The sequence below is a fragment of the Mustela nigripes genome, chromosome 4 (genome assembly GCF_022355385.1).
Source record: "Mustela nigripes isolate SB6536 chromosome 4, MUSNIG.SB6536, whole genome shotgun sequence".
NCBI lineage: Eukaryota > Metazoa > Chordata > Mammalia > Carnivora > Mustelidae > Mustela > Mustela nigripes.
Window position 1 is genome coordinate 104,760,536 of NC_081560.1, and position 24,783 is coordinate 104,785,318.

The window sequence follows — 24,783 nt, forward strand, 5'->3', positions numbered from 1 at the left end:
GGGGGTGGGATTATGGACATTCGGGAGGGTATGTGCTTTGGTGAGTGCTGTGAAGTGTGTAAACCTGGTGATTCACAGACCTGTACCCCTGGGGATAAAAATATATGTTTATAAAAAATTAAAAATTAAAAAAAATAAATAAAAATAAAAATAAAAAACTATCCTGTATAAATAAAACCACCACATACAAAATCCACATGTGAATAAGAAAAATACTGCAACTATATAACAGAAGATTAATACTTTCAACATATAAGTTCTACAAATCAATAGGAAAAAGATTAAATACATAAATGGTTAATGTAACAAAAAGTGCAAAAAAGCTTACTAACCAATAACCAACAGAAAAATGATAGTGTAGCTGGAGGAAGCAGAACATAGAAACCTCTAGGGTTGGGCTAGAACACAAGACAAGGAGCAGATGCTGATGATGGCTGGGGAGAGAGTGACAAGATACTAAGAATTTGAAACAGGAACAGGATAGATCCCTTCAGTGATATGTTGAGGATTTTACATTTAAACTCAAGTGAAAAAAATGTACTGTTGAAGCTTTTTAATGTTACAAGTAACAATAATCAAACATAATAATCAAATCCACAAAAATGCTAGGAAAACCAAGTGGGTAATTTCCTCCTCTAAAAATCTTTGATAGTTCTATACATGCCTATTCATCACATCATCATTCTTAACCCATGTGACACTAAAAACCATGTTTTTGAAAGATACATAATGATATGGCAGATGCTCAGGATAAAGGAAAATGGAAGATAGACATGCCCATATATATGCTTATGTGTGTGCACATATACACACGTGTGTACACAGATATACACACATATATGTATATGCACACCTATGCACACCAACATATACATCTCTGCAGCCTCTCCAAATAAACACACAAACACATATACATAAACACATGTACACACACATTAAAAAAAGAGAAAGAAGTGACTAGAAAAAAACGCACACAAATTTCAGTAGTAGTTATATCTTGGATGGTGGATTTCAGCCAATGTTTTCCTTTTTATATACTCAATATTTATTCTCTATAAAAATTAATGTCCGGTTATTCTGGGTATCTCAAAACTTCATTTGCCATCCATGCAGCTCAACTCAATATATATACAAATAAATAAAAATATTATTTCCATAAATTTTTTCTATCCAGTCAATTTCAATTATTAAATTATAGAATTTCATTGTTTTTGTTATTATTTCCAGTGCTTCCTGATTAACTTTGTAATTTACTGAACATTTCTTTCTTGGCAATAATGACATTTCACTTGTAAGTTTAGAAACAGTCAAGCTTATATTAGAGGATAATCTATAATCAGAGCCAGACAGGGTCAAGAGAAGACAGAAATTAAACTGTAAGCAGGACAACCTCTCGACTCCACTTAACACATAGAATATATCACAGATATATACACATTTGTACATATATACATGCACATGTATCCTTATGTACATACACATAACCTATGACATAATAAGCAAGTCAAGAGTCCATCCAATCCATTTTTCTATGTATAACAGCATCACTAGTATTTATAGTCTCTTCACTGATTTATGAGTATTTTTAAACAGTGTTCATAAAAATGATCACCTCCTCATATGCATTATGCCTACACAACCCAAAAAGGATTTCTATAGGCAAAACTAAATGAGAAAAATCCAGATCTTAAGAGAAATCAATTTATTGTTTAATATAAAATAAAATGTTTCTACAAAATACCTAAGCATAAAAAAATCATGTAATTATTATTAATCCTGGTGGATAGTTTGTTCTGGGATCTAAGTAAATATTAAATGGGGGCACAATGACTAAAGTCAGAGATGATGAGATAGTTCTAAGCACAGAAAACATAGGCGATAGTTAGAAACATGAATGATCTTCAAGCAAGTACCCAAGACCAGAACCAGCCAAGAATGCAAAAATTAGCTGCCAAAAACAGACTAGAATAGCCACAGTAAAATCATAAATGACTACTCAAGAAATCTAGAACTTTAAGGATATTTTAAAAATCAATAGATTTCATCTGTATTTATACATAATGATGTATATATATATATATGCATGTGTGTACATATATGTGCAGATAAGATACATGAACATATATGCATATATGTGTCTCCACAGGTACTTATGTGTGTATACCTGTTTTTAGATTTAAAAAATTCTAAGTATAGCCTGCAAGGTAGATGCTATTTACTATCATTTTTGTAGTTGAAAACCTGAAGCACAGAGAAGTTATATAACTTTCTCACATAACCAGAAAATTGTATAACCTGAATTCAAGCCTAGATAATGTGGCTACACAGTCTATGCTTTCATTCACTACCCTACAGTTATTTTCCCTATGTTAGGAATGAAAAGAAGAAAGCAATAATAGGTACAACAGAGAATGGGAGAATATACTTAACTTTATGAGAAGAAATTAGAACACTTAGATTACATGAACAAATTTATAAAAAAAAATGTAACTGAGAAAACTGACTTAAAAAGAAATAGAAAATCCATATATATAAGTTGTTAATCTTTTTTAAAAAGCTGTAGTTTAAAATCTATCCATCCAAAGACTACAAAGCCCATTTGGCCTAGTAGACTGTTTCTACAAAACTTTTAATATATAGCTAATTCTAATCTAGAGAACGGCAAAGGGATGGATATTTTCTCTCTCATTTCATGAAATTTACATAAAAAACAAACAAGAACAACATGAAAAAAGAAAGTTCTATGCCAGCTTACTTACAATGTAAAATAGATGTAAAACTCAGAAAAATAAATCTATAAGGGTGTAAAAATGGTATGTTATACTCATTGATTTTCCTGGGAATGCAAAAAATTATGTAATATTAGAAAATCTATTTATATAATTCAGGCAAAGTTGAAGATATACATACCTATAGCCCAACAATTCTACTCTCAGGTCTAGGGTCCAGAGAACTTCAGATATATGAACAACAACAAAAATCTAAGAAATGCTTACATTTTACAGTAAATGTAAAAAATGGGAAATCAATCTAAACATCATAACAGGTAAATGGTAAATACTGTGCCATCCCATGGAATGGAATAATATAGGGCCTGGAAATGAATGTATTTGAACTGCATGTGCTAATGCAGATAAAACATAAAATGAAAGATAAAAAGGCAATTTTCAAAATGATATATCAGCACCTAAAATAGTACTATGTATTCTTACATAGTAAAGCGCGCCTGGGTGGCTCAGTGGGTTGAGCCTCTGCCTTTGGCTCAGGTCATGATTTCAGGGTCCTGGGATTGAGCCCCATGTCGGGCTCTCTGCTTGGCAGGAAGCCTGCTTCCCCCTCTCTCTGCTGCCTCTCTGCCTACTTGTGATCTCTATCTGTCAAATAAATAAAATCTAAAAAAAAAAAATATATATATATATATATATGTACATACAAGGCTAAAAATATTCATGATACTGATAATACCAGATTTAGGACAGTATTATTCCTGTCTGGGAAAGGAAGGGAACAGGAGGTCTCCCTCATGCATCTATCAATCCACACCTAGTACGCACACAGGCCTTGAATGCTCAAGCCCTCTTCTCCCCATTCCCCCTCTTACTTACCAAGCATAAACCCAGGCTTCAAGATTTAACACAAACTTCATATCCTATACAAAGCCTTTTCTGACTCTTCTGGTTACCTGCTCTTCTGGACTCCCACAGTTCTTGGTAAAACCCCAATTAAAGCACTAATCACAAAATTCATTTGTATCAAAATCCTGTCCTCCCCACTCTGGTTCCTTCTATGAACTCTGGAGGGTCTCACTTTAAAGAAATTCAATTAAATTCAGCAAGTCTCTAGTAGGAATCAAGCACTATATTCTTAATCCTTGGCTGAGGGCTATGTTGCTAAACATATTACATGCTTCCTACCTTTAAAAAGACTATATTTACAAAAAAATATATTTTTTTGAGACAAAACTTAATATACATAAAGCTATTAGAGATGCTACCCATCAAACATACTGGGTAGAAGAAAGAACAATTTTGGAAGATCATGATGGAAATGAAATTTAAGCTGGAACTGAGAAAGAAGGGTCCAAGGGGTATAGAGAGTGATACTGATGGGATCTTCCAATTTTTTTCCTAAGATTTAATTATTTATTTGAGAGAGAGAGTAAATGCATGAGCGGGGGCTGGGGCAAAGGGAGAGGGAAAGAGAGACTCCTCAAGCAGACTCCCTGCTGAGCACGGAGACCCAACTCAGAGCCCTGAGATCATGACCTGAGCAACAACGGAGGTGGCCACTCAACCAAGTCACCCAGGTACCCTGAAGACACTTTAAAGAAAGGGCAGCAAACTTTTTTTTTTTTTAAATATTTTATTTATCTATTTGAGAGAGAGACAGTGAGAGAGAGCATGAGCAAGGAGAAGGTCAGAGAGAGAAGCAGACTCCCCATGGAGCTGGGAGCCCGATGGGAAGCAGACTCCCCATGGAGCTGGGAGCCCAATGCGGGACTCGATCCCAGGAATCCAGGATCATGACCTGAGCCGAAGGCAGTCGTCCAACCAACTGAGCCACCCAGGCGTCCCGTTTCTACAAATGGTCCACTGCAAATATTTTCAGCTTTGCAGGGAGTACAGTCTCTGCCACAACTCTTCTATTATAGCACAGGAGCAGCTATAGGTAATACATAGTCAAATGACCACATCTGAGACTCAATAAAACTTTATTGATGAACGCTGAAATTTAAATTGCACGTGATGTTCATGTGCTATGAAATATCCACTTGTTCATGTGCTACATAATATTTACCTGATTTGTCTTAACCATTTAAAAATGTAAAAACTGGGGGCACCTGGGTGGCTCAGTGGATTAAGCCTCTGCCTTCGGCTCAGGTCATGATCCCAGGGTCCTGGGATCGAGCCCCACATCGGGCTTTCTGCTCTGCAGGTAGCCTGCTTCCTCCTCTCTCTCTCTGCCTGCCTCTCTGCCTACTTGTGATCTCTGTCAGATAAATAAAGAAAAAGTCTTTAAAAAAAAATGTAAAAACTATTCTTAGCTCATAGAACACATTAAATCAAGTACAGGTTGGATTTGAAACATGGCCATAGTCTGCCAGCTCCCGCTCTACAGGACTGCCAGTTGCAATACAGGAAATGGACTAAATCAACCTGAAGGTAGGATAAGTACTAGGAGCTGATAATGAATGCTAAACAGAGGAAGGTCAAGACGGTCGTGCATATGAAGAGCTTATAAATATCAAAATGAAACCTACACACTAATAAATAATGCAAACAAAAATATCAATAAGGCAATGTTTTGTGAACTCACGTGTGTGGAGACACATCTCAAGCTGGAAATTTAAGTTTATAATTTCCTGAGTTTTAGGAAGTAAGAAAGAAAAGAAAGTGCAAGTATTGAACCAGAATGTATCTCACCACAGTTGCATCGGGGCTAAAAGAGTCATGTGGAGTAGCGATTATTCACTCTTCTGGAAACAGTCCTGAGATTTGTGTGGAAGGTGGGGAGGAAAAGGGAGATCAGACTTCCTACTAACAGAAATGTTTATAGGTGAAGAAGGGGCCAGGAATGGTGGGAAGAAAAAGATATAGTTTCAAGTACGAGGATCAGCCCAAGAGCTTCTGCTCTTGATAAATTTTGTAAAATACCATCATCTCTGTAGGTATCTATGGTTCCTTTTCCTTTTTCTTTTTTCCTAAAAGATTCTATGACTGAAACACCAGGCATATTTTCAAAGACTCCTTGGCTTTAGGAAAAATCTGGATTTAAGTCCCAAGCCTGTCTCATTTGCCCAGAAACATTCTGTGAGGTGGCCTGCTGGTCATTAATATGGAAAAATATCATGAGTTCCTAGTCCACAAATCATATTTTGCAAGTAATTATAATAGCTATGAGTTAGTGAGCTAATGGCAATCTCAAAAAAAACAACAATAACAATCTTAGGAATTAACAGATGGATTAGGACAACATTTTGAGATAAACGTGAGAGTGAAAAGCTGATGCAGATGTGTGTACTTGCTTATGACAATGGAAATCACTCCACTGCTCAGCCTGGATTTTAAACAAACAAATAAACAAGCATATAAAGATGTTTATCAACAGCCTTTACATCACATAGAAAACTTGTTATATGCCACTCTTCTAAAATCAGCAAGATAGTTTAGGCTTCATCGCTTCAAGACTGAGGGGGACCATCTGTTAAGATATTAGGACCTTCTCTTACCTTCTGATATTCTGGGACTAGAAGGTGTGGGTAATAGGGGGCCCAGACATTATTTTAAAGGCTCTTGAGAATGAATGTCTAGTACTCTATACACTCTCCACAGAGCCCATCACTCTGAGATAAAGATCTACTAATTATTAATCAGAGTTCAGAAATTGATCATTTGTCTCTCCTTTACTTTCCTGAAATTTTATTTCACTTTACATTCCTTGTTCTCATCCACAAAGCAAGGAGTGATATCTCAGGTCTTTCTTCTCCATTATTCTGCTGGTCTATAACTTACACAAAGGTAGCTTTCAACCAAGTATAAAGTCCTCAGTGACAATTAGAGCTGTTTAAAAATTAAATCGTCTTCTTGGTAAGAAGCAAGTTCCTTGTAGCTGAGTTGGAGAGAAGCTGGATCAGCACCTGGAACAGACTATCTTGTGCCAGATGAGAGAATGAATGATTTCTTCCAACAAAGATTCTAATTTCATCAGATCCCCCACTCCCGAGACTCTGCATTCAATAGTTGCCATGGACCATGGTTCAGGGAAATGTTACATAGATTTAATTTGGTCCCCGTAACAATCTTTTGGGACTGTATCAGGAGTTGAAACCAGGTTATTTCTCATGTTCCTTTCTAAGATAGGAGAGTCAAAACCCACACAATGCACAGACACAGAGGTTTTGCTTCACATAGGATCCCCCACCATGTGGCCTGCTCAGAAGGATGAAATGACAGTGGCGCCAAATTCCCTTCCCTTCTCATTCGGAGCCCACAATTTTACAAAGTGAATCTGGTTTCTCCCTAAATAGGGAGCACTTCTCACAGTACTGGAGCTGCCTTGCCACCTTCTTCTCCACTTACACAATCTTTCAAAAGCTTGATCCTGCTGATTTTTAATTTCACTAGCCAAAAGAGCTCAGGCCCGTACCCTCCAAAACTTCATTGTGTACTTCCTCTTCCAGATTATCTATAAACACATTTACTAAAGAGGCCCAGCAGAAATCTCTGGAGGGGCCTCCCTGTTTACACATCTCCATCAACAGCAGGCTCACACATCCTCCTTCCGTTTCCTCCATTCATACCTCCAGGTGACAAAACTGTCCTCCTAATACCACGGCAACACGATTTGGAATAGCTTTGTTGTAAAACTTGTAACTGACTCCTTGAAAGTCCAAACAAATTACATTTGTTGTTCTTTTCCTGGCGCTTCTGTGCCTCCTCCAACCATTCAGATACGTTCTAGAAAACTGAATGTTTTTCTCCATTCATCACACTAAGCGGTCAATGGTCCTACAATTTTTGGAGTTTACCAATATGAATGAGACTCACCAGCAGATGTTCACCAGGTTTCTAGCTCAGAATGGAAAGAAGAGTGGAATTCACAAATAGTGAAAAACAAGTGCAATAAGTTGTCTTACACGTGGGCCATTTATTCCCTTCTTCAGGCCCTTGTAACAGATGCCACAAAGTTTCAGCAATTTACTTATATTCGGCATGCCAAGCAGGTAGAACATCCGGTTCCCTTACCGCCATTTGATCTAATACCACATCTCTCACCTCTTTGCTTCAAAAGACATGATGAGAGTGGAAATTTCTATGTTTCAACAAAGACCAAAGCAAAGAAATCACTGAGGCTCCAGATCTCCTTTCTTCCCCGTGAGCACATCTTTCGTGCCCTGATCATCAAGCAGTCCCATTGATTCCCCAGTGGACCTTCTGCCTTTCATGTACACAAAAGCTTTTATTTCTGGATGACAGTACTTTTTGTGCTGTTTCTTCCATTCCTTTACAGTCTGACTTATTTACACCTGACCTGTCACACTTGAAGGCCTTCCCTGTTCTCACTTGAACAATTTTTTGCCTCCCTCCCCCCCAACACACCCCTAACTTTTTCTTCTTTTACACTTTATGAGATGGATGCAAAAGTTTTTATGTGAGCTCCTAATCTTTGGTATGTGGCATATTTTCCTGCCCTTCCATTAATATGTTTAAAGCATTTCCAGGTTTCCTACAAGTTACAGACTTTTTAAAATATTACTTTCAATGTTAACTTCATGCACACATTGATTTGATCATAGTTCCATTCTCTAAAACTAAATAATAATGTGACAGGATTTTGTTTTTTGCCTTTACTCCCCTTCAGAAGGCTGAATGTAATTGAGTTGTGAGCATTATTACAAGAGTCACAGAAAATTTCCTGCCCCAATCCCTGTCTAATCTTGGGCCCAAATCCAGTATAACTCCATTCCTTCCTCAATTCCAAAACTTCTTGCCTGAAGAAACATATGAGATCTTCCAGTCTCAGGATATGGTTTCCCTGATAACTATTATTTGGTCTAATTTTCCAGTGATATCAATAGAATTTCAATATCCTGACCCTATTCGGTTGGTCTTTGGTGGGGACTCTTAACCAGGGCCCAGGGATGGGAGGTCTGAGAAACTCCTGAAATCATAGGCAAAACCATGTATGTCTATGGGAATGTGTACTTTTCTGAGAAATAATACCATAGTTTATACCAGTTTCTCTCAGGAATTATGAAACAAACAAACAAAAAAGTTTAAGAGTCACTGGTCCACAGTGTCCCTAAACATATTATTATTGAGCATGCATTTCTCATCCACAGAGAATTTATTTCTCCAGCAGTATTGTGTACATGTTTATTTACTGTTTTTATTATGCCTATTCTGTTCTCATTATTTCTGTATACAAAATGTTATAATCCCATCATTTCATCCATCCCTAATATTCCCAGAGATCTCCTAAACCTACAGTATCAATTTCTCCAATTTTTACCAGTTTTCTCCTTCTACCAAGCCCAAGGGAGGGGGAAATGGAATTGGGATCTTTACTTGCTACCAATCACTCTACCAACTCTTTTTTATACTTCTAGAGTTTATAGATTCAGAATACATTTAAATACTTGAGGCTTTGCCTTTTCTACAAAACTGTCCATTTTCTGTTTATATGAAGAGAGAGTTTTGCCATCCCATCTTCATCCAACACACCACAGAATCCCCTTCTCCTCACACTCCTCCCTCCTCACCCCACTAGCATCGTCCCAGCAAGGTCTGTGTCAAACTGGGTCCCATGCTTCCTCTGCACTTATCAACTTTCTCCCAATTTTTAGGTTAAATGCTAAACTGGCACTTAACAGATTTGCTACACACAGAGCTCATTTTCTGGCCCCCCACATTAACACAACACCTCAATGCACCATTATATTTGCTGAACAAACCTCAGATTCTTTTGCAATCGACACAGTAACACCATTATAAGTTTTGTGCCCTACCCCCCTCTTCTTTGAACTGGACTGAACTTGCTGATTTGACTCCTTGCAATGGAGACAAGAATGATATGGGAGGGAAGAAAAAAATGTTCTGTGCCCTTTTTAAGGTTTTTTGAGAAGGTATTTTAAACAATAACCAAAAATATATATTAAAATGAACTACATAAAAAAAAAACTCCAATACAGATTCTAAAAGTCTAGCAAAAAAGTGAGAGTATATTTTTAAGAATGCACCATGCTCACAATTCTTAATATTTTCAATCGTCTCCTACTTGAGGCATACAGTTACTCATACAGTTACTGTTCCATCAAAATCTCCATTGTTCTTCAGCAACGGGATATTATCCAATGAAACCCTAGGGCGGCTTACAATGCAATGGTGAAGACCCTTACAAGGATGTTCTCAGGATGAAAGATCTCCTCATACTTCCGCACGGCAGCCTATGGAGGCTTCTGCTACCCAGGTCATGACCCCACGGTCTAGAAGCCCTCCCGGACCACAGGGGTCACTCTATAGCAGATAAGATTAAAAAAAAAAAAAAAAAAAAAAAAAAGAGCAGGTAAGCTGTAACGTATATTGCAGAAATTCATGGAGATTTGGCAGTCTGCATCTCAGAGGTTTTTGGGGTTGTTTGTTTGTTTGTTTGTTTTTTCTGTTAGAAACGTCAATTATATTGGCGAACAGGATCCTGGCCCAGCCTGTCATGCGGACGTACGGACTATCCTAACAATGCTCCCAATTCTGCCGAACTCTGAGCGTTGCAGTGTAGGCTGTGTAGGACAGCTTTCTGTCCTTGCTGCAGTCCTAGTATCCACATCCTCCCCACCACACTCCTACCCTAGTGATCTGCTCCACACCAACCCACCACCTCATCACACACACACACACACACACACACACACACCCGCCAGGCAGAGGAAAGGAAGACTCCTTGGCTTAGAGCTGTCCTCTGGTAGAGACCAAGTATAGAAACGGGAGCTCCTGCTACAGATGGTGGATGTTAGAGATGGGGATAAGCCACAGGCGTGGGGTCTGTGGGATGGGCACAGTAATGATGATAAAAGCTACCATCAGCTAAATATGAATGTCCCAGACTCTCCGCCACATACTTCAGATGCACCGTCTTGCTGATTTGTCACCACCACCCACGGAGGCAGGAAATATTATCCTGATTTTACAAATGAAACTGAGGCTCAGTGAAAGGAAGCAGTTTGCCCAAGGTCTGACTCCAAAGCCCATGGTTTTAAATAATACATCTAAAGTCTGCTGCCATATCTGGCAGCATCTGACGTCTCAGCAGCAACAATTAAAAAGATGGGAGGGGGGGCACCTGGGTGGCTCAGTGGGTTAAAGCCTCTGCCTTCGGCTCGGGTCATGATCCCAGAGTCCTGGGATCGAGCCCCGCATCGGGCTCTCTGCTCCATGGAAAGCCTGTTTCCTCTTCTCTCTCTCTCTCTGCCTGCCTCTCCGCCTACTTGTGATAGCTCTCTCTCTCTGTCAAATAAATAAATAAATAAATCTTTAAAAAAAAAAAAAAAAAGATGGGAGGGAAGGAAATTCAACAGTAAAGGGGATGATGGTGGAAAATCCTATCCCTGCAGAAGTAGAAATTTGGACCGTGGCTAGGAACAGGAATGAGCATTTTTGTCTTGTTTTCCATAATTTCGATACTGCTTTAAAAAATGAAACTGGTTTTCAGTAAAATGCTTGAAATGCTTCCTTCTGCTCTCTGTCATTAAGAATCACATCATAATAAATGACATTGCAAAAAGGACTCTAAAGCTTAGAAGTAAATACTACAGTTTCCTTAACTATTTTGAACAAAAGAAAAATGTTATTTAAGCTAAAACCATATTGTTTTCACATCAATAAGATGTACTTGACTGAAATCAACCAAATTAAACATTCTGCATTTATATGGTGATATTATAAATTAACTGCCCCTCCCACAGACCAAGAAGAGGAAACATACACTCACCAAACACACCCAATGATGTACACGCACACACACACACACACACACACACACACCTGCTACTTTATGAGTTGTTTGCTACCCTTGTTAACTGAAACAGATGAAAAACCACATCAGACTCAGAGGAAGGAGAGTTTTGCAAGGGCTTGATTTATTTCAAGAACTAACTTTTCTCAAGCTGGGCATCCGGGGGGGAAAAAAAAAATTCTAAAGCATAGTCCTTAACCTTTTCACCCCCTTTCCTAATACGCAGACCTAACCAGTTGTTAGCAGGACTTGTCCTAGGGGCCTCATATGTCTCTGCAAGTATATCATCTCCCTGTGGATTTTACTCTACAGTAAAACTTAGCCATAAATGTCCCTTATATTCATTTTCATGGCTGGAACTAACGCCCTCCAAGATTACACTTGGGACATTTCTTTCTAAGCAGAAGTGAACCGATCTTTTTTGTAAAACCACCGTGGGGACACCCAAAGAATTCAGAAAGGTCCGCACTTCCTCCCACAATCACGCAGAGATGGATGCTAATTTCAGGATATAGCCTTGCCTCCTTTCTGCTCTCAATCACTTCTACGGAAATCAAACCTGTACACATTTACGCTGCATCACTGCGCTGAGGAGGCCGGGATGCTGTTCTCTCCATCAGCCAGTCAGTCCGAGCAACTGCAGCATAGTCTGTGCTAAGGTTATATAATGACAGAACTGGCCCAAGCAACAGGGGGCTTGACGGAGGGAGAGGAAAGGCATGAGTGCTAATAAAATGAAAATCATCCCCAGGAATCACTCTTCAGGACTTTGAACCAAAAAGAAAGGTAGTTTTACCTTAAATAATCAATGTAGAATATCAGTAGCTCTAAGGATAGGGAGGAAATCACCTAATAATATGCTCATTATTCACATATTTTTTTTCAAGTCCCCATTGAAAAGTGCCATCCCATTAGCAGGTTACAAGAGTGACATCTAGTGGACTCTTACGTAATGACCAAAAGGATTTCACATGGACTTGAGACCAGGGCTTCTCAAAATCTAACATGACATCGAAATCACCTGAGGATCTTGTTAAACAGCAGATTCTGGTTCAGTAGAATACACTAGAAACTATTATTTCTCTAACAAACCACAGGTAATGCTGATGCCACCGCTCCATGGACCTTTTTGGCAAGGACCTAGAACATTTCGTACCTGCTTTTACCCTCAGGAGAGAAAAGAAGGAAGGGACATTTGAGAACTGTTTCCAGGATAAAATAAGGCCAAATGAATTAACATGAGTTTTTTAAGTTCCTAGTTCACTAGCCCAAATCAGCATGCACACTTACGAGCTCCTCCCTTCACAGAGGCCCAATACCCGTACTCCTTGTCCGGAGTGCCAGGGACCAAACTAAGAAGGAAAAGACCTTCCTTCACAATCACATTTATTTGTGATATGAGTTGCTCAAGTCTCCAACACAGGATCACTTCAGAACTTAACATCTTGCAAGTTTTCCTTCACTGTTATTATTTTATTTACCCAATATTGAATTATAATATAAAAGTAATTTGTACCAGGGGCACCTGGGTGGCTCAGTGGCTTAAGCCTCTGCCTTCAGCTCAGGTCATGATCTCAGGGTTCTCAGATCGAGCCCTGAATCGGGTTCTCTGCTCAGCGGGGAGCCTGCTTCCACACCCCCCCCAACCCCGGTCTGCCTCTCTGTCTACTTGTGATCTCTCTCTCTGTCAAAAAATAAATAAATAAATCTTTTTTTTTTTTTTAAAGGTAATTTGTACCATATCAGAACTCAGTTCTTTTTCCCAGATGCCCTGCACCTGAGCAGGAAGCTATTGGGGTATTGTCTAAGCACCAAGCACAGCTACTCAGAATTTCAGCAACATTTTCCCTGGACACCCCAGGAACAGAACAGGATGTGTGACTACATCCAAATTCAGCCATTTCCAGAATCCAGTCCTATGTGATTTATCTGAGCCAGAGAACCTTGACCTCCACGCATAGCCTCCAGGCGAGACCCTCAGCTGAAGGTCGGATGTGAGGTCCTCCACAAAGCGGCTCTGCCAGGCCCCACTTGGACTCCTGCCAGGGCCCCCACCTCAGCGACAGTAGACCCCGTCTTTGGTTCGAGGTCACAGTTCGAGAAGCCATCACCATCGACGAAAAATCAGTCTCTCTTTACCCAAACACACACACACACAAATGTGTACAAAACCTACATTCTAGTCCAGTAAAATCATTTAGGACAAGTGGGTTGATCTAAGATGATCATTTCTTAAGCAGTGAAATTCCTATTTCAAACAAACACAAAAGTGTTTTGGCAGAAATGAAGCTGCCCCTTGCCCCACACACCTGAATACTTTTCTTCATGCCCCAAATACTCCTTTCCACTCTAAAGCCCACCCCCAGCAACCGCCCAGTTTGAATCAGAAACGATGGCTCTCACAATAGCTAAACTCACTCTCACAATAGCTAAACCATCCCAAACTCCCTTATTGCTCAAGGACAACATTGTTTTCATTCCCCAGATGGAGCTAGAGATACCTGTCTCACTACAACTTGATTTAGTTATGATTCTAACAGTTTTAGCATCTGCAATCAAAGGATTTATTCAAAAGATGTACAACCTGATTTCCTTACGGAAATTTGCTTTTAAGTCATAATTAAGGATCTCTGTGATGAGTAAACAACAGAACTGTTTATATCTCTTCAATTACTCTTGGCAGTCCTAAAGGGGAAAGTAGGTAGAAGAAAATGTCACATAATTCTTCCTCAAAAGGGGGATGAAGATAGAAAACGAAACTCAACATGCCAGTTTCAGTAAGGAGCACCGCATCGCTTGCCTGCATAGTCGGGAGCCCCTGCCTCGGTTAGAATTTCAGTTATGGCACTACATGGGACCTGGGACAAGTCAGTCATCTCTATCCTCACTCTGCTCATCTGAATAGAGGACAGAAGCAATACCTGCTTCATGCAGCTGTTGTGAAGACTGAATTAAGACATGTAAGGTAGTTAGTAAATGTCATCATTCAAGAAATGTTACCTCTAATGATTATTACAATTATTAATATAATATTCTTAGGAATAGTGACTATTAATATTCTTCTTTACCTGAATATTCACAATGGTATTTGCAAAATTTTTTTAGATATTTATTATGCCTTTTTTTTTATTCAAGTGTAATTAACCTACAATGTTATATTAGTTTCAGGTACAGAATGTAACAATTCAACAATTCTATAAGTTTCTCAGCATTGCTCAAGGTGAGTGAACTCTTAATCCCCTTAGACTCTAAAGAGTTTAAGTGAACTCTTAAACCTATACCCCCACCCACCACCCCTCTGGCAACAACCAGTGTGTTCCCTGTATTGAAGAGTCTGGTTTTTTTTTTCTTTGTCTTTCTTTGTTTGTTTGTGTTTTGTTTCTTAAATTTCACATATGAGCAAAATTATATGGTATTTGTCTTTCTCTGACTTATTTCACTTAACATCATACCCTCTAGGTCACCCAAATCATCACAAATGGCAAGATTTCATTCCTTTTTATGGCTGAGTAATATTCCATTGTTTATATATGCATGTGTGTGTATATATACAGCACATCTTCTTTATCCAGTTATCAATGGATGGACACTTGAGTTGCTTCCATACCTTGGTTATTGTAAATAATGTGCAATAAACATATGGATACATAGATCTTTCTAAATTAGTGTTTTCATTGTCTTTGGGAACTACTGGATCATATGATAATTTTATTTTTAATTTTTGGAGGAACCTCCATTCTGTTTTCAAAAGTGGCTGCACCAACTGGCATTCCCACCATCAAATTTTAGTCAAAACTGAGAGGCATAAACAACAAATAGTACCATCAATTCTGCATATATGTTGAGAATACTGAGAATGCAAGAGAAGCTAATAAGATCCTAAATGAATTTCAGATATATTCCTTAGCAAACAGTGCCTATCCTTGTGTCTCTTGCTATTTTACCTCTTGGTGAAATGCATTTAAAAATATATATATTGGGGGCACCTGGGTGGCTCAGTCGTTAGGCATTTGACTTCACCTCCAGTCATGATCCCAGGGCCCTGGGATCGAGCCCTGCATCAGGCTCCCTGCTTGGCAGAAGGCCTGCTTCTCCCTCTCCCACTCCCACTGCTTGTGTTCCCTCTCTCACTCTGTCTCTCTCTGTCAAATAAATAAAATCTTTTATATATATATATCAAATGGAGGCAATTCTGATTTTTAAAAATTATATTAGTTTTTGAACAGTCATAACTATGTTTATTCTTTGTGCAATATGATCTCCTTAAACATTACACTGTGTAATTTATTTTAAATTTAAGAATTTTATTTTAAATCAAGGTAAGCTGAACTTCATCTCAGGAGAGGCCCAGAGGGTGGCAGCTGGTTCGCCAGCAGCTGGCCTATACACCATTTTTTTATCTGCCTGTTGGACTGCTCAATTCTCTATATTCTTAGGACTGTGCACCAAAGTCCTGGACATGTGGCTTCAAAGTAACCAGAACCTTCAAATTAAAAAAAAAAAAAAATTTTTTTTGTTTTAACAAGAATCCAAAATTCAGAAGGACCTGAGGCACATATAAGCTTTAGAGCAAATATTCAAAAACTACCTTGCCAAAAGCTTTAGAACAAAGGGGATGGGAGAAATTTGGACAATTCCTGCCTTAATTAAAAAAAAAAAAAAGTCTTTGGAATATTCTAAGGTGTCAGTATTGAGGAATCCAGAACTTTTCAGAAACCTGTGAGATGTAGCCTAATGTCTTCCCTATCACCAAAAGCACTTCTGTTCCAAGTGAACCTCTAGGCATTTTTAACAGGGTAAAGATTATCAAAGTTCACTGCATTTCAATGTTACAAGAACAGATGCTTAAAATACTCTGTAGTTCTCTCACTTTTTAAGACAGCAGGACAAATCAGCACAATGTTTGGTTCTGAAAGGGAGATATATCTCTTATAGAGATAGGTTCCCATATTGTGTGCTTCTCAGAGATTACTTTGGAAAATCATTTTTGTCATGCTTCATTTTGTTAACCATGAATTTAGACTAAATCTCAATTAACTAGAAAATTCAGTAAACTAGAAGCCTTATTCACTTTGACACAAGTAGGTGACATTGCTATATACGATTCTCCTCAAACTCTGTTTTAAGAAGTTGGTATAAAAGTTCTCAGCACAAGGAGATTTTTTTTCCTTTTTTCTTTCACTCTCTCTCTCTTTTATTTATTTATTTTTGGGGGGTAAATATAAGAAAAGATGGCTGTTAGCTGAAGTTATTGTAGTAACATTTCACAATATATGTAAATCAAACCATCACACTGTATGCCTTAAACAGTGATGTATATCAATTGCTTCTCAATAAAACTGTGGGGAAAAAGAATGCTACATTTCAGTAATGACTCAACTCAACTCAACTATAAGTTCTTTAAAAGGTGATCTAAGCACAGTTTTTTAAAACAAACAAAGAAAAATACCACAGCATGTAGTATTCTCTCCTTTCCATTTGGGAAGAAAGAAAGAAAGAGAGAGAGAGAGAAAGAAAGAGAGAGAGAGAGAGAGAAAGAAGGAAAGAAAGAAAGAAATTAAAGTAGAAATTCCCTTAAGAAAGAAATTCATCTATGTATCTTTATTCTTTATTTACTCTGCCTCCTAGCTACCATGGGTAGCCTTCATAGAGATTATTTTGTAGCTTCCTGGAAACTATTTTACAAAGTTAGAATCATTAGGTCAACTACAGAAATAATAATAGGAGCCACTTTCCACTGAATTCTTACAAGAGTCAGGTATGGCACAGAACACTTAGTGTACACCGTCTCATTTAATTCCTTCAAAAAACATGGAAACAACTGTCATTGTTGACCTTTCTGCATAGGAAGCAGCTAACACTAGGGATATTAAAAGACTTGTCCAAGATTTCAGAGTCAGTGAGTGGCAGAGCACATATCCTAACGGATGACCTGGAAGGCTTTGAGTCCTGGTGCTCATTCCAAAGCTCAAGTTCCCCCAACTGTGCCTGCTGTAGGGCTTCTCAATGTCTTGAAATCAAGGGCCCAGTTCTTCCTCATCCAGAAGACTTCAGGAACTAAACCACTGCCTGCTTCACAGGGGACTCAAGAAATTGTTGCTTAATTGAAGAAGCAAAAGTCATTTTGAAAGCATAAATTGAAAACGTGGTAGGCAGAAACCTACAACTAACTGCCCCCATAGCTCAAAATTCAAACATACTTCAAAGTCACTTATGAGTTTGATACCTAATAGAGTTATGATTAGCAGGCCATTTGTCAAAAAGATGATGGAAAAGATTAAAGAATTCTACCATCTATCAAAGAAACTAAAAGACAGGCATCCACAATGTATCAAGCACCAAAAGATGACTACTTTGAATACAGAAGGAAAGGAAACAAGTTCTGAAATATTAAAACCATGGTTCTGATCCAGGTTCTTTGACTTTCTACCTATAGCCATAGCGAACTTTCTTTCTCTCTCTTCGGTCTCCCTTTCATCAATATAAAATATAAAAAAAAATTATGTATATTATTATACATATATATATAATATTATATACACATACATAAAATGGTTACAGAATGTATGTTCAATGAAAGCCTGCATGATTATTTTTACTGTTATTACCAATGCATCAATTAAATTAAAGATGTGATACAATCATATGCCTGTTAAAATCATACTTCCAAACTTCAGTGAATGCTTTAGTGTAACTATGGTTTAAAAAAAAAAGTCACGAAAGAAGAGGCACATGTATATCATTTACATTTTCACTTTTTGAAAAATCCTTAACATAGGTTAACAAAAAGATTCCCAAGGTTACCTAATCTGTTATGATTTAACAGCATTTTAACGTTTCTAAGGAATGATAGCAAAGTGCTGCATCTCTTCAGACTTGGAATTTACTGCCTGTCTGAGTCTCTGCTTGTGCCAAATTAAATATACAGTATAATGTCCATACCAGAAATAACATAGCACAGCTTCCTGCTCTATTCCTTGGTTGAATGAGCCCAAACTGAGGAAAGGGAGACATGATTTTATTTAATCATCTGAATAATTGTATTCTTCGATTTCTTGAATTAGAAGGTACTCCAGAGCGGGGGGGGGGGGGGGGGGGAAGCTTTAAAAGAAATTGCCACGTGAATTATCAGACCATTTAAAGGAAAAATTCTTTTTGAAGGCTCAAGAAAAAGTATATAAAGAGTCATGTTAATGAACTGCTCAGAAAGCCAACTTCCCCTAGCTACTCCACAGCACTCAGACTGCTGAGGACTGAGGACTCCAACATCTCTTGGCCTATGAGGTGCATGTAAACTGGAGACTAATGATTCTTCCCAGGAGGTACCAGCCAAACCGCTTTTGAGGAATTGGGTAACAGAAGAGCATGGAGAAATGGGATGGTAGATGGAAAAATGTGCCCTGGGAGTCTAAGGAAGGTTTCTGGGTTTTTTTAAGGTGAAGGACATGGTCATATCATTATCCACTGATAGCAATGCAGGTATCAGAGGAGATAAGGTGCAGGAGCGATGCCTTTAAGTAGAGAAAATGTGGAAGGGGACAAGTCATTCATTGTGATAGGGAGGAATGAAGAGAACACACAAGCAGGGGCTTGGGGGGTATGGCAGAGGAAAGATGAGATAGTTCTCTTCCACTTGTATCTGTTTTCAGTGAAATAAGAAACCATCTTTGGCTAAGGAAGAGGAGGGGGGTGGGAAAGATCCGAGGAGAGAGAAGAAGTGAAGTCGTCATCCCAGAGGAAATAAATGTGTAGGTAGTGTGCCAGGTCTGTGGGTAAGGCTGAGGGCCCACTTGAGAAAGATGGCCACGAGCTGGGAGTGAGGCTGTACACGTGGTAGTTATGTTTTCCTCCAGCCATACACTACAAATGAAGTTTAATCGGCAGTTTAATTGGATTTTGCCAGCTGAATACAAAGGAGACAACATCATCACCAATAATAATAAAGTCTCATTGGGAACCTTCTTACTCACAGCGCAGCATCCGTATCACCAGGAATCAGGCAAAGCATCTTCACAAGATGTCTATTTAGAGACTCGGATGCATGTGAAAGTCTTAGAAATACCTGAGTGGTGGCCAAGTGAAAACAAGAAAAATAATCAAGGATGTTACTGGGGTGATCTAAGAGCATTGTAAAGGCACCAAGATTGTTGGCAGAAGAAATGACTGGATCAAAGGAAGAGATGCACAGAGCCATATGCGAATGACTGTCCAGGGGGTCATAAGATGACCTGGAAGTCTTGGAGTCCTGCTGGCGACTGAGGCAAATGTCTGAAGGGTGATGGGATTGGTGTTCTTTTAAGGGAAGGAGGTAGTTGTGGTTGTCGCATCCAGACTAGTCTCTTTAGCAGGCTATACCAATCACACGGGCGATGCTGTTGCTGAAGAAGCTATGGTTTGACGAGGAGCACACAGAACCCCGTGAGCTCCCCCAAGACCTGCTGCAGACAGTAGAGACTGGGAGAGAGATGGTCTTATCAGAAACAGAAAGAGCTGAGCAGGCTTCCGTTAGATCCATACGCCAGCACTCTCCTTAGGGCACAGAAGCAGTATGTTGTGAAGCATTTAGCATAAAGGTGGCCACCCAAAGATCTATGCTTGCACTAGCAAGCACAGTAATTCTGCTTAAGAGTAGAGAAATTCACTGATCTCAAAGAGAAGCAGAAAAGAAAAAAGGAGAGAAGGAGGAACAGAAACAACAGGAGATTCATATGCTCTTCAGGATAATGAAACTCCCGAGTAGCAGCCCAAGCATATGGTGAAGAGAGATGAAGCCTCCTATCCAAGACTGTACAAGATTTTTCTGTAAAGATCTCCCCGATTTTCCTTGAAAATGTAAAGTATAGTTTCCTCTCTTTGTGACTCTATTTGTGAATGGATCTTCGTTGAGACTGGCGAGAGGCTGAGGTTTCAGGAGGATCATGAGCCCCCAAAGCAGAGGAGGACATGCAAATACAGGGTCCTCGGATGTTGAAGAAATTTGAGAGAGAGTTTTGGATAAGCGCAGGTTATGAAATTAGGGGGATTATGATGTTAATCCTATATACATAAAGGGCATCAGCCCCACTGATTACTATCTTACACAATAAAACACATTCTTTTTGAAGACCAGCCAACTGCTTTCTCTGCACTCTCCTATCCCATCCCCCACAACCCCCCTGTCATTATCAATATAACTGAACATCTAAGAAACATTCTGAGGTACCTGGGTGGCTCAGTGGGTTAAGTCTCTGACTTCAGTTCAGGTCATGATCTCAGAGTCCTGGGACTGAGCCCCACATTGGGCTCCCTGCTCAGTGGGGAATCTGCTTCTCCCTCAGCCTCTCTCTCTCAAATAAATAAGATCATGTATAGAGAGAGAGACACACACACACACACACACCCGTGAACATTATGTAATTATTATACCTTGGGCTATGTGTTTCTCAAGGGCAAGGGCTATGTGTTTCTCTAATGGTAATGGAAACAAAGGAAGCACTGAAATCTACAAGTTCTTTTTAAAAACCGGAATTCTTGCAGAGCACCTGGGTGCTCAGTTGGTCAAGTATCCAACTCTTGATTTCAGCTCAGGTCATGATCTCAGGGTTGTGAGACTGAGCTCCAAGTTGGGCTCTGCACTCAACACAAAGTCAGTTTGTCCCTCTCCCTCCCTCTTCACGCCACCCCTTCTCTAAAATCAATCAATCAATCTAAAAATCTGAAAAGCATCCATCAATATATTCTACAAGTAGCAAAATGACTATCTCAATGCTATATACTTTTGTTTAGCTTACTCATTTTTTAAAAAGTTGGCAAAGAATAGGGAGGAAAAAACACAAGTGGATAATCAACCTGAGAAGTTAAAAATTACATGTATGTAAAATAAAACACAAATCAAGGATCACTATTTTTCAGAAATTTATATTCATGCATTCAAGGTCTGTGATATTTCAGGTGGGGTTCAACAAGAATTCAGGAGAGTGAACGGGGTACCTAACTAATTCCTGAGACCATCGGGGTCCTCCATTATAGACTTTAAGCTCAAAACTCAGACAACTCAAATTAGATGCAAAGCTATAATTATTTTAGAAAACTGAATTATAATTATCCTGGCACTCACCCATAAAAATATTTCCCAAATCTATTTTAAAAATTAAAAACAGACCAAGGTCTAGAAGCATATCTAGGATCCATCTTAGTACGCTAGTTTCATTCAAGCTGAATTTGCATTTGTTCCTTAATCACAGTGCTGAACCGGTCCTCCACCAAGAGGAAACAAATTAATTCTGAGTTCCTGAGGAAAGATTCTAGTAGATCTTCTCTTATTTCTTGCAGATAATAAAGCTATAATCAACTAGATCAAATAAGCACAATATCCACTTTATGTGACTGGAGCAGTTCAAGCAGGAAAAGTATAGTTCTGTCTTACAGAATACATACATGCGCACACACATACATACACAGAGTATCTTTTGCCTACCATAATAAAAGCCAAGGATTCTAAATTTCTTTTTACCTCACAGTGAAATAACCGAGAGCATACCCAAGGTGCCAGAGCTCTCACTACAAACACTCAGGAGGGACAGCAGAGGTCTATACCAAATTTTTTAAAAGACGTTCTTTAAAAAAAATAAAAAAAATTAAAAAAAACTATAAACCTTATACAAGAACATAGTGAACACCTCCCATGTGATGTTATGTAAAATTATACTGTAAAGCTTTCCAAGTCAAACACATTTTCTCCACACACCAAAAACTGAAGACTGGACTTCCATTATTAGCAATGAATTTCCAGGTGTTCCAACATTGCCCTCTGCTAAAATGCCTGGGAGAGGGACTTCCATCGTCAACAATGAGGATCAGTTAGTCAATGCAACCCATCAGCTAGGAGCAGGTCTGAAGGAGACGGTGTGGGTTGGAGTACAAGAAGGCACTGGAATCCTAGCACTCTCCAGTCAAAGGCAGCAGATCTAAAAGATAACTCTACAAGGAGGCAGATCAGAGTTGGGATCCATCTACTCAATTCAGGTATCAAATTTGCTATCTGAGAAGAGAGAAGGCTAAAACTGGTGATCTCTAAAAGGTGCAAAAGCTCCAAAATGGCCACAGTAAAATTTACCCCTTCATTCAACAGATATTAATATGGTGCCTGGAATGTGCTTCTGGTGGAAGCGAGAAAGGATACAGTGATGAAAAAGACATCTCTACTCTCAAACCTCCAACATCTGACAGAGGACATAACAAATACAGCAGGACATACTACAACTGAGTCAAGCAAAGGTTAGGGGTTTGGAGGAAGAGTTAGAGTTTTTGTTCTCATTTTTGTTTGTGAAGGATCACAGTTCCCTCACATATTCATTCACACTAGCCAACGTCAAGAATTTCTAAGGACAAGTTTAGACACTTAATAAAGAACAGCAGTTCCCAAACCATCTGCTTTGCTCTGAAAATAAAGATCCGTCACACGCAAATTTTCATTTTACTCCAACCCTGTGAGAATATTATTGTCAGCTGGGGTAGGTAACATTTGGTTTATAATTGACATGGTGAACAAACCATGCTTTATAAAATGGCTACAATCAGTGCTTCTTTGGGGCAAAAAAATAAATAAATAAACCATCATATGAGGCCAAAAGTCACTCACTTTCAGCAAGTTCCTTTGATCCATTTAAGTGTCCTGTTACTAATCTTCTGACAAAGAAATGTGCAAAACACTGAATTTAAAATGAACAACAGGACCTTGTTACAGTCAGACAAAGATATATAACAGAATATCCTGAAAGGATTTTTTTTTCTTACAAAGGGAAATAATCTCCCAAACTCATATCATACAAAACTGCAGATCAGAGCAGCCCAACACTCGCTGTGTGTATCAATCCTACCTGGTAAGGAACAATACTGCCGTGAGCCGTGCCCCAACGTTTTGCTTCCTTTTGGCCAATGAGATAATTAGCAGCTACCTGGGTCAAACATGCCACCTGCCAGGAAAAAAAAAAAAGGAGTTTACCCACAATCACAAGCAGAAAGTTATACTACGAAAGTTCTCATTTGAATTCACTTCATGTCATTGCAAAAAGAGAGAGAAGCAACTCCAAGCAGATCAGAAAACATACAGGCATCACCGTACAAAGAAAGGAAGAGCAGTATTACATTATCGCATGAGATTAAGTATGAACAGCACTCGGCACTCAAAAAGATCACCTGAAGACAGAGGTCGACCCAACAGATAAAAAAACCCTGGGCCAGCCTTTAGCGTCAAGACCACAGCAAAATACATCAGCAACTGGTATGTTCCTCTCCCCTCTTCACCCACATCCTTTTACTTTCTGTCAAGATGACAAAAAAAGAGCCTGTGTCATCACTGAGCAGCTGAACCAGTCATGAACCATATTCCTCCAAGTTTCTCATTTTGTGACAAAAACAACAATAATAAACCTCTATTTGTTTAAGTCCGTTCAGTCAAGTTTTCTGTTGCTAGCTGCCCACAGCATCCTTAATGGACACACAGAGTCCAAATTATTTGACTTGTGAAAATTCCTCAGTGATTCATCCTCATTTACACAAAAAGTGCTCTCCCTCCCTCAACTTAGTCCTAAACCCATAGCCTCATTATTGAAATTATTTCAGTTTTCAAAAGCCCTAGACCTATTAAAGGGGTCATCTAAAGCCTTAAGGTCAACCTCTGACTCCTGCAGTATTTTATACACATCGCTTAAAAACCTACAACCATCCAATTCCATATGGGGAGAACAGGAGGAGAATGAACTCCATTCCCGGTGACCCGCCACAAGGAGCTTATGTTCTCACGAACACCCATGACACCAAGGGCCCCAAACTATGAAAGACAAACCTAATAACAACCTTCCATAGTTTCCAGGAAAAAATAAAAAAAAAGCTTCTGGCCTCATAACATAATCATGATATACCATGGGCTCATTTTTCCCATCCTAGATCATCAGATGTGATGTGGCTCCCAAGCCAGCAAGTCACACAGATCCCAAACTGAGTTCGGCTGCTGGAACAACTCCAGGGATGGTTTTTTAGGACTTGCAGAGGCAACCTGTGATTGGCCTCTACCTGGTCCGGCAGCTTGCCTCCCACATAGCCTATCTCCATAGGGCTCAGCCTGCACGAATCTCCTTAGAGCAGCAGACATTCTCCTTTACTTTATTCTTGGGATTTACACTCACTTTTATGTTCATTTACTGCTCTGTTGAAATTGGAACTGCCTTATGGCAGCTGGTTCGGCTGTACTGCCCAGGTGGCAAAACTAATAAACTTTGAGTCATCCACTTCTGG

The 24,783-nt window shown here is 39.0% G+C and overlaps 1 protein-coding gene across 16 annotated transcripts in view; it reads right to left on the minus strand.

Annotated features, from left to right (window-relative positions):
- The window catches only part of SUGCT (succinyl-CoA:glutarate-CoA transferase), an 840,768-nt gene that overhangs the window by 611,941 nt on the left and 204,044 nt on the right, over positions 1-24,783 (minus strand). For all 16 annotated transcript variants that reach the window (XM_059397231.1, XM_059397230.1, XM_059397222.1 and 13 more), the window contains exon 9: positions 23,367-23,462. In XM_059397231.1, coding sequence (XP_059253214.1) covers positions 23,367-23,462 — 96 coding nt within the window. The remainder of the gene's footprint in view (positions 1-23,366; positions 23,463-24,783) is intronic.